The following is a 9,916-nucleotide window of genomic DNA, read 5'->3' on the forward strand; positions in this document are numbered from 1 at the left end:
CACCCGGGGCACGGGGGGGTGTGGGGGCTATAGGGGCACAGGGGCTATAGAGGCTACGGGGAGCACCAGGGGCAGGGGAGGGTATGGGGGCTATTGGGGCACAGGGGCTGTAGGGTCTCGGCTGGGTGCCGGCTGCCACGTCCCCCAAAGCCAAGGTTAATGGTTAACCCCCCCTGCCCCTGCGCCCCCCCCAGCACCCAGGTGGGTGCCGGGTGCCCGTTCCCAGGGGTGCCCTTGGGTGCCCCTGATACCGGGAGGGATTTAAGGCCGGTGGCCACCCCCGGGCGCCCTGACTGAGCCAGGACCACGATGCTGAGCCTCCTCCTGCTGCTGGTGGCCGGTGGTAAGGTGTTCCAGAGCCCCCCACCCGTGTCCCCGAGCCCCCCACCCGTGTCCCCAACCTCGGGTGAGGTGACGGGTGCCCGGTGGGCGATGGGTGCCGTGTCCCGCAGGCAGCCAGGCTGCGGTGCTGCCGGAGTCCCGGGTGGTCAACGGGGAGGATGCTGCACCCTATAGCTGGCCCTGGCAGGTGAGCGGGCGGGGGGATAGGGGTGGGGGGAAGGTGGCACCCATGGGGGCTGTGGCACCCACCGGTGTCCCCACAGATCTCGCTGCAGTACGAGCGCGATGGCACCTTCCACCACACCTGCGGGGGGACCCTGATCACCCCCAACTGGGTGATGACGGCCGCGCACTGCATCTCGTGAGGGACCCCCGAGACCCACGGCGGGTGCTGGGGGGGGGGGGGGGGGGGCAGGGTGCACGGATGGGTGCATGGAGGGGATGCAGGGGGGTGCTGGTGGGCAGGGATGGGTGCATAGGGGGGATGCAGGGTGCAGGAGGGGTGCAGGGGGGTTGCAGGGTGTTGGGGGGGCGCAGGAGGGGTGCAGAGGAGTTGAAGAGTGCAGGCATGGGTGCACAGAGGGGATGCAGGGTGTAGGGGGGGTGCTGGGGGGCCGGGATGGGTGCAGGAGGAGTGTGGGGTGCAGGGAGGTAGGTGCAGAGGGGCTGCAGGGTGTGGGGGGGGGCAGTGCAAAGGGGTTGCAGGGTGCAGGAATGGGTGCAGGAGGGGTGGAGGGTGGAGGGGGGTGCTGGGGGGCAGGGGTGGGTGCAGGAGAAGTGCAGGGGGTGCAGGGATGGGTGCAGGGTGCAGGAGGGGTGCAGGGTGCAGAGGAGTTGTGAGGTGCAGGCTTGGGTGTATGGAGGGGATGCAGGGTGCAGGGGGGGCTGAGGGGGCTGGGGGGGCTGGGATGGGTGCGGGAGTGCAGGGGGGGTGCGGGGTGCAGGCATGGGTGCGGGGTTCAGGAGGGTGCAGGGGGGATGTGGGGGGTGGGGGGGTGCAGAGGTGTTGCAGGGTGCAGGGTTGGGTGCATGGAAGGGATGCAGGGGGGTGCTGGGGGGCAGGGACGGGGGGCAGGGGGTGCAGGGTGCAGGCGTGGGTCACGGAGGGGACACAGGGTGTAGCAGGGTGCTGGGGGGCAGGGATGGGTGCAGGAGGAGTGCAGGAAGTGCAGGATGAAGGGAGGTAAGTGCAGTGTGCAGGGGGGCTGCAGGGTGCAGGGGGGAGTGTAGGGTGCCAAATGGGTGTGGGGGGGTGCAGGGGTGGGTGCATGAAGAGGATGGGTGCATGGGGGGGTGCAGGGTGCATGGCGGGAGTTCTGGGTGCAGGGATGGGGTACTGGGTGCAAGATGGGTGTATGTGGGGGTGCAGGAGTGGGGTGCTGGGTGCAAGGATGGGTGCGGGGGTGATATCCTGTGCAAGATGGGTGCATGGAGGGGGTGCTGGGTGCATGGAGAGGCTGCAGGGATGGGGTGCTGGGTGCAGGAGGGCTACAGCACCCTGGGGTGCTGCTGGGCACGGTGTCCCCTGATGTCCCCGTCCCTGGGCAGCTCCTCGCTCACCTACGAGGTGGTGCTGGGCGAGTACGACATGGGTGCCGAGGAGGGCCCCGAGCAGCGCATCCCCGTGGCCCCCGCCGACATCTTCGTCCACCCCAAATGGCGAAGCTACTGCGTGGCCTGCGGGTGAGCGGGGTGCTTGGAGGGGTGTGGGGGGGGGTGGGGACATTGTCTCCCTCCCCGCCTCGTGACACGTGTCCCTGCGTGGCAGCAATGACATCGCCCTGCTGAAGCTGCAGCGCCCGGCGGTGCTCAACACCCAGGTGGAGGTGGGGCAGCTGCCACCGGCGGGCACCGTCCTGCCTGACGGGTACCCCTGCTACCTGAGCGGCTGGGGACGGCTGTCCAGTGCGTGCTGGGGGGCGATGGTTGGGGAGATGGTTGGAGGGAGGGAGGGACGAATGGGGAGATTGTTGGAGAGATGGTTGGAGGGAGGGAGGGATGGTGGGATGGATGGAGGGAGGGATGGAGGGAGGGATGGAGGGAGGGATGCATGGGGAGATGGTTGGGGAGATGGTTGGGGAGATCACTGGATGGAGGGAGGGAGGAAAGGTGGGATGGAGGGATGGATGGGGAGATGGGTGGATGGGTGGAGGGATGGAGGTACGGATGGGAAGATGGTTGGATGGATGGAGGGATGGATGGATGGATGGATGGATGGATGGATGGATGGATGGATGGATGGAGGGATGGAGGGATGGATGGAGGGATGGAGGGAGGGATGGGGAGATGGATGGAGGGATGGAGAGACGGATGGGGACATGGTTGGAGGGATGGATAGATGGGGAGATGGTTGGAGAAATGGATGAAGAATGGAGGGATAAATGGGTGGTGGGATGGAGCAATGGACAGGGAGATGGATGGAGGGATGGAGAGATGGATGGGGACATGGTTGGAGGGATGGATAGATGGGGAGATGGTTGGAGGAATGGATGGAGGGAAGAATGGAGGGATAAATGGATGGTGGGATGGAGCAACGGACAGGGAGATGGAGGGAAGGACAGAGGGATGAAGGCAAGTACGGAAAGATGGATGTGGAGATGGATGGATGTGGGCTGGACAGACGGATGAAAGTGGAGAGGACGGACACGTGGGTGGAGGGAGGGATGGCCATGGCTGGTCAGGGCCGGCAGGCAAGACACCGGGCACAGCCCCACTGCCCCGGCCCCCCGTAACACCCGCTTGGCAGCGGGGGGGCCACTGCCCGAGCGGCTGCAGGAGGCGCTGCTGCCCGTGGTGGCCTATGAGCGCTGCACCCAGCCCGACTGGTGGGGCGTCCTCGCCATCCGCCACACCATGATCTGCGCCGGTGGCGACGAGAAGGCCGGCTGCAACGTGAGTGCCGCGCCAGGCTGGGGTGGGGGACAGGCCACTAACCCCTCCAGTGCTGACACACCCCTCCACCCACCCATTCTTGCACCCCAGGGTGACTCGGGGGGTCCCCTGAACTGCCGGGCGGCTGACGGGCACTGGGAGGTGCACGGCATCGCCAGCTTCGTCTCGGGGTTGGGCTGCAACGCGCTCAAGAAGCCGACGGTCTTCACCCGCGTCTCCGCCTTCGAGGACTGGATCGCCGAGGTGGGGGGACGAGGTGCTGCAGGGGTACCCAGGGTGCCAGGGCACAGGGGTGCCGGGGTGCTGGGGAGGTACCCAGGGTGCCAGGGCACAGGGGTGCCAGGGTGCCGGGGTGCTCGGGCAATGAGATGCCGTGGTGGCAGGGCACTGGGGTGTCAGGGGGCCGTGGTGCTGGGGTGTCAAGCTGTCAGGGTGCTTGGGGTGCCAGGGTACTGGGGTGCTAGGGTACTGGGGTGCCAGGGTGCTGTGGTGCCAGGGTAACTTGGTGCTGGAGTGCCCGTGTGCCAGGGCACAGGGCTGCAATGGTGCCAGGGTGCTGGGGTGCCAGAGTGCCAGGGCAGCAGGGTGCTGGGGTACTGGGGGGTACTATGGTGCTGGGGTGCCAGGATGCTGGGATGCCAGGGTGCTGGAGTGCCAGGGTGCCATGGTGTTGGGGTACCAGGGCACTGGGGTGTTTGGGTGTCATGGTGCTGGGGTACTGGAGTGCTAGGGTGCAAGGGCGCCGGGACACTGGGGTGCCAGGGTGCCATGGTCCCACAGGACCAGGGCACTGGGCGTGCTGGGGCGCTATAGTGCTGGGGTACCAGCGTGCTAGGGTGCAGGGTGCTGGGGCGCCAGGGTACCAGGGAGCTGGGGTGCTGAGTGATGGGGTGCCAGAGTGTTGGAGCACCAAGGTGTTGGGTTGTCACACTGCCAGGATGTTGGGAGTACCAGGGTACCGGGGTGCCAGGGCACTGCTGTACCAGGGTGCTGGGTGCCACAGTGCTGGGGTGCCAGGGTGCTGCACCCCCTCTGAGCAGCTTCTCCCTTCCAGACCATCAGCCAGCACTGAGCATGGTGGCAGCTGTGACGGCGACGGTGGAGGTGACAGTGACCTCCCGGCGTGGCATCGGGCAAATAAACCCACAGCTCTGGCACCACTCATGTCCCTGTGCTGGGGCGCGGGCACGGGGGTGGCGGGGACAGCAGATGGCAATGGCCGAGCGGGCACAGGGAGCACCCAGGGGTGCCCAGATACCACGGCGATGGGCACCCAGAGACACCCAGACGCCACAGGGATGGTTTTCCCTGAGGAGCCGTGATGCCACGGGGAAACACACCCCGAGGTGCCCTGAAGCCACGGGGATGGGCACCACGATGCCAAAGGGACAGGCACCCCAAGATGCCTCGATGCCATGGGGATGTGTCCCCACCCTACTCCACCACCCTCCCCCACGAGGACACAGGGATGTCCTCAGCCATGGGCCCTGACGCCACGGTGATGGGCACCCAGTGACACCCCATGCCCACAGGGATGCCCCCCCCCCACCTTCGAGGCGCCCCAAGGCCCCGGGGATGGCCCCCTCCAGGCGCCCCAAGGCCGGCCGGCCATGGCGGGGGCTCTCCCGCCGCCTCCTGCCCTCCCAGCCCGGCCGTCGCTTCGCAACCGCCGCCATCGGCGCGTGACCGGCGAACAAAGAACCCTTTCACCAGCGACCCCGCTGCGGCCAGCACCCCGGGGACCCCCTCGCCGGGGCACCCCACGTCCCCCCCAACCCCACCCAGGCACCCTGCAGGGATGGGTGCTATAAGCACCCCCTCAATTGCCCCGGGGATCCGGGTGGAAAATTCCGGCCGCGGGGCGCCGGGGCTGTATAAGTTTTATTGGCCCCTTGTCACCGTGTCCCGGGGGACCTTTGCTCTCCCCGCGGTGGCCCGGCATCGCCGCTGTTGTCCGCCAGTGCCGCCCCGGCACGCCACGGCCCCGCCGCTATCGCGGGCCCTTTGCTCAAAGCAAGGGGGGGGGGGGGGGGAGAGAGAGGCTGAGGCCGCCCCAACTCGTGACACCCTTGCACAAGCGGGTGCCACCCACCAGAGGCAGGGGGACACGGGTGACCTCACCCGGCAGCACCCGCCTGGGCCGGTGGTTTCTTACCGGCGCTGGCCACGACCCCTGCTCCGGCAGCGTGAACGGGCGCCGAGACGGCACGGGGTCGTGCTGCCCGTCGGGTGCCAACACCCCGCAGTGGCAGCAGGGTGCCGGGGGCTGGCATGGGTGCTGTGAGACTGGTGTGGGTGCTGTGAGACTGGTATGGGCCCTACGAGCATGGTACGGGTGCTGAGAGACTGGTGTGGGTGCTACAAGCATGGCACGGGTGCTGTGAGACTGGCACGGGTGCTATGAGCATAGTATGGGTGCTATGACACTGGTGTGGGTGCTACGAGCATGGCATGGGTGCTGTGAGACTGGCATGGGTGCTACAAGCATGGCATGGGTGCTATGAGTGTGGTAGAGGTGCTGTGAGACTGGTGTGGGTGCTACGAGCATGGCATGGGTGCTATGAGACTGGTGTGGGTGCTATGAGACTGGTGGATGCTGAGACTGGCATGGGTGCTACGAGCATGGCATGGGTGCTATGAGCGTGGTAGAGGTGCTGTGAGACTGGTGTGGGTGCTACAACCCTGGCATGGGTGCTACAAGCATGGTAAGGGCGCTGTGAGCCTGGAACGGGTGCCGAGAGCACAGCATGGGTGCTGCGAGTCTGCTACGGGTGCCGCAAGCCTGGCAAGGGTGCTGTGAGCCAGATATGGGTGGACAAGCCTGGTACGGGTCCTACGACCATGGTAGAGTGGCTACAAGCCTGGCATGGGCGCTGCGAGAGTGGTGTGGGTGCTGTAAGCATGGTATGGGTGCTACGAGCTTGGCATGGGTGCTATGAGCATGGCATGGGTGCTGTGAGGCAGACACGGGTGGCACAAGCTGGGTATGGGTCCTACGACCATGGCACGGGTGCCACAAGCATGGTACGGTTACCACAAGCCTGGCGCGGGTGGTTCACATCTGGAATGGGTGTTGCGAGCCCCACTGGGGTGGTGCGAGCCTGGCACGGGTGGTTCACACCTGGAATGGGTGTTGCGAGCCCCACTGGGGTGGTGCGAGCCTGGCACGGGTGGTTCACACCTGGAATGGGTGTTGTGAGCCCGGTAGGGGTGGTGCGAGCCTGGCACGGGTGCTGCAAGCCTGGCGCAAGGCCTGCGAGCCTGGCACGGGTGCTGCGAGCCTGGCACGGGTGCAGCGAAGCTGGCAGGGGCGCTGCGAGGCTGGCATGGCCCCCTGCCCCCCCGCCCGGGGCAGCTCCTCCCTCGCCGGTGGTGCCAGCCGCCTCCGAAAACCCCCGTGTCCTCTGGCCGGACCCACCCCCGGCGGGGTGACTCAGCCGGCGAAGCCTTTTCCTTATATAACGCGGCGTCGCCACCGCGCCGGGCGAGCGCCCGCTCCACTGCCCCTGCCTCAGTTTCCCCTCGCCGGGGGGCGTCAGTGCCACCGCCGCCACCGCCGCCATGTGGATGGTGTCACCGCCGGTCGGTAAGTGCCAGCGCGACGCCCCGATGCCGCTCGGCCCCTTCGCAAGGCGGCTCCCCCCGGACCACCACCAAAAATCGCCGTTTTGGGGGGTTTCGAGGCAAGATAAAGAGTCACGGGCTGAGCGCCGCTAGCTCGGCCCTGCGATTTGGGGCAGAAAAGCGTAAAAACAATAAAGCAGCCCTCAAAAAAATAGGTTAATTCTGTACCTCCTCCAGCTGAACCCTCTTTCCCCCTCAGCCTGGGGGGGTGAGACCACCCTGGGGGGGGCACAAGCCCCCCATAACACACGTAGGGTCACCTGGAAAGAACCAAAACTGCATTTTTTTTCCCCAGAAAGAGTAACAAAATGCATAGGCAGTGGCATGGGGCTGGGGAGGTCCCTCCTGTCCCAGCCCTTTGCTTTCGGGGCTTGAAACACCAAGAATGCGCAAGCTTGGGCACGGCGGTGGTGCCCAGGGATTGTGATGCTCGCCGGTGCCCGGATACGGCGCAGTGGCGACACTGGTAACCCTCCCTGGGGGCCTGATCCTGCCGGGTCGCTGGGAATGGTGACGGTGAGCCCCAAAATCGCCGTCACTCGCCCCTTTTTGCCTTTGGAGACCCCATACCCCACGGGATTAGCCCCAACCAAGGAAAGGAAGGGGGAAGACGGCACCAGGCATGTGTTCAGCGCCCCCTAAAATACCACCAGAGCCGGTAAAACCCGATGTGGCGGAGCGACAGCACCGGCAGATCGGGTGGGGGGGATTTTCCATCCCCAGCCGCCCGGCTCAGCCCGCACCGCACCGGCGGCTCGGGGTGCGGTGTCCAAAGGTCACCGCCGGCGGCCGCATCCGTCCCACCACCGTCCTGCCGAGCCACCGACCCCAGCAGGATTCCCAAACACAGGAATATAGTTTAGTTCCCTGCAACCGAGGGGTTTTGGGGGTTTTTGTTTGGTTTTTGGTCTTTTTTTGACACCTCGAGAGCCATTTTGGCGGCGTTTCGGCACCGGGACGGTGATGAGTTGGCCCGGGCTCAGCCGGGAGCGGGTAAAGGGGGGTCAGGGAGGGGAGGGGGTGGCTTTTGTTTTGCTCTGACGTGCTGTTTTCTTTCAGATGAAGGATCTCACCAGCTTGCCTGGCTTTGGGACCACGGCAAAGGCAGGGTGCAAAGCCCACTAGTAGGACATGACCCTTAAATTCTCTCTCTAAAGCTTAGCTCTATAGGTATATAAGATCGATAGAGCTTAAAACCGGGGTTGGCTTTTAGTCTTAAGCTTGGGTTTGGATTTATTTTTCTTCTTCTTTTTTTTTTTTTTATATTTTTGTGGTTCTTTGGTTTCGTTGGTTTTCTTTTCGCCTCCGGCGGGTAGATAAGAGGCAGGGCTTGGAAACGACCAAAAAAACAACATCCCACCGCGTCCTAAAAGGCCTCTGGGGGGCTGCGGTTCGAGGAGGGGGCCAGCCAGCAAGGCTCCCGCTGTCGGCAGCAACCCCCACCTCCCTCCCTCCTCCCACCCCCCCCACCCCCCCCCAAAAAAAAAATCTCCTCCGGCCCCAATGCTGGAGGTGGAGGCAAAACCCTCTCCCGGCACCGACCTGCTGCCTCGGGAAGGGGGAGGGGGGGGGAGTTTAAAAGGACTCCCCGGTTTGACCGCCGCCCGTCGGTTCTGCCGCTCACCGGCCGCCTCGGCGGGTTGCAGGTATTTTCAGTCCACCCAGAAGTTGTTCCTGAGCGAACGAGCGGGCCGGGGTCGGATGCTGGAGCTCCTGCGGAAAAACGCCGCGAACGGGCTCTCCGTGGCCAACCTGGTGGCGGGGGCTCTCCTCCGTCCTCTGCAGCCTCAATAGGTGGGGGGGGGGGGGAAAAAAAAGGGGGAAAAAGAGTGAACTGGGGGGGGGGTTGTAAAAGAAGGGGGTCACGCCGCTTTTGTCCTCTCCGTCCTCCCCAGGCAATACCAGCACTCGTGCTGGTTGCTGCTGGTCGGGTTTCTGCTCGACCTGGCCGACGGAGCCGTCGCCCGACAGCTCGACGCCTGCTCGGCGCTGGGTGAGTCCGTCCCGCCAACCCACCGCCGGGTTCTTCCCCCTCCTCACAACCCCGGGCCCGCCTGGCAGCTGCCTGCTCGCTGCCTGCAGGTGCCAAACTGGATGATTTCGCCGATTTCACCACCTTCGGGTTGGCCACGGCGCTGCTGCTGCAGCCGCGGGGCGTCCTGGACGGGCTGCTGGCCATCGCCTACGTGATGGCCGTGTTCGCTCGCTTGTGCTTCTTCTCCAGCGGTGAGTTTTTTTTGGGGGGGGGGGGCATCAGGGGGGAGGTTTGGGGGTGATTTTTCCCTCCCCTCCCCACGCCCTGGCTGAGCGTCTGGCACCCAGCAGGGATCCCCTTCACCTACCGGGGGCTGCCGTGTCCCTACGCCTCCTCGCTGCTGGCGGGCACCTTCCTGCTGACGGGGGGGAACGTCACCCTGCTGCGCGTCGCCGCCATCGTCATGATCCTCTTCATGGTCGATCGAGGGTTCTACCCCCACGACAAGGTGCTGGAGTCCCAGCTAGGAAGAAAGTGGTTTACACCGGAGGTAAGGACAGGGACAAAATGGGGGAGTGGGGTGGGGTTAATTCACCCCAAAGCGATGGCTGTGGAGGAGGAAGGACCAGATCCCAAAGGTTCTTCCGAACCCGCAGGGGTGGCGGCCGTCCTCTTCTTGCCGGCGACAGCGGCTTCCATCTATTGCCTCGCCTGGTCGACGTCCTACATCATCTTCCCCTTCGCCATCTGGAGCTGCAAAGCCTAACCCCTGCCTTCGCCCTAGTAAAGCCTTCCTCTTCCTCCTCGCTCTCGGGTGCCGCCGTCTCCTCCGCCGGGATCTCCCTTGACTCTTCTCGCCTGTTTTAGAAAAAGAGAAATAACGGAGCGGTAGGAAAGGCTCCGCTTCGGGGGAGCCCCCAAACACCCTCCCTGCACCTCGTCCCTCATGGCGGGGAGCGAGCATACCCCCGTTCCCCAAACAGCTCCACCCCAGAGACCCCCCAAACCCTTCCTTGCGCCAGGGTAACGTGACATTTCGGGATCGCTCCCACCACATATCGCTAATTTATTGCGAGGGGGAGA

At 65.2% G+C, this 9,916-nt stretch overlaps 2 protein-coding genes across 2 annotated transcripts; both read left to right on the forward strand.

The window, feature by feature from the left end:
* The first annotated feature begins 309 nt into the window (after window positions 1–309).
* Window positions 310–4,920, forward strand: CELA3B (chymotrypsin like elastase 3B). The gene is made up of 9 exons (XM_086476334.1): window positions 310–343; window positions 453–529; window positions 606–703; window positions 1,891–2,025; window positions 2,111–2,247; window positions 3,089–3,234; window positions 3,325–3,490; window positions 4,289–4,367; window positions 4,767–4,920. Exons 1-9 carry the CDS (start codon window positions 310–312, stop codon window positions 4,918–4,920), a joined length of 1,026 nt encoding a protein of 341 aa, XP_086332460.1.
* A 1,875-nt stretch (window positions 4,921–6,795) lies between these two features.
* On the forward strand, window positions 6,796–9,661 carry TMEM269 (transmembrane protein 269). The gene is given in 8 exon segments (XM_086476266.1): window positions 6,796–6,824; window positions 8,505–8,619; window positions 8,621–8,652; window positions 8,754–8,851; window positions 8,941–9,084; window positions 9,184–9,357; window positions 9,360–9,383; window positions 9,490–9,661. Coding segments are annotated over 8 exon segments (726 nt in total). The 3' UTR covers window positions 9,600–9,661.
* The last annotated feature ends 255 nt before the right edge of the window (window positions 9,662–9,916 follow it).

This window comes from Leptosomus discolor, chromosome 20, assembly GCF_034619465.1.
Source record: "Leptosomus discolor isolate bLepDis1 chromosome 20, bLepDis1.hap2, whole genome shotgun sequence".
In the NCBI taxonomy this organism is placed as follows: domain Eukaryota; kingdom Metazoa; phylum Chordata; class Aves; order Leptosomiformes; family Leptosomidae; genus Leptosomus; species Leptosomus discolor.

Bases quoted from the DNA above. Each gene is read 5' to 3' on its own strand.
- CELA3B (XM_086476334.1), top strand. From the start codon at position 310: ATGCTGAGCCTCCTCCTGCTGCTGGTGGCCGGTG. The intron at 344-452 runs GTAAGGTGTTCC...CGTGTCCCGCAG, and splicing joins CCTGCTGCTGGTGGCCGGTG to GCAGCCAGGCTGCGGTGCTG. The intron at 2,248-3,088 runs GTGCGTGCTGGG...CCCGCTTGGCAG, and splicing joins CGGCTGGGGACGGCTGTCCA to CGGGGGGGCCACTGCCCGAG.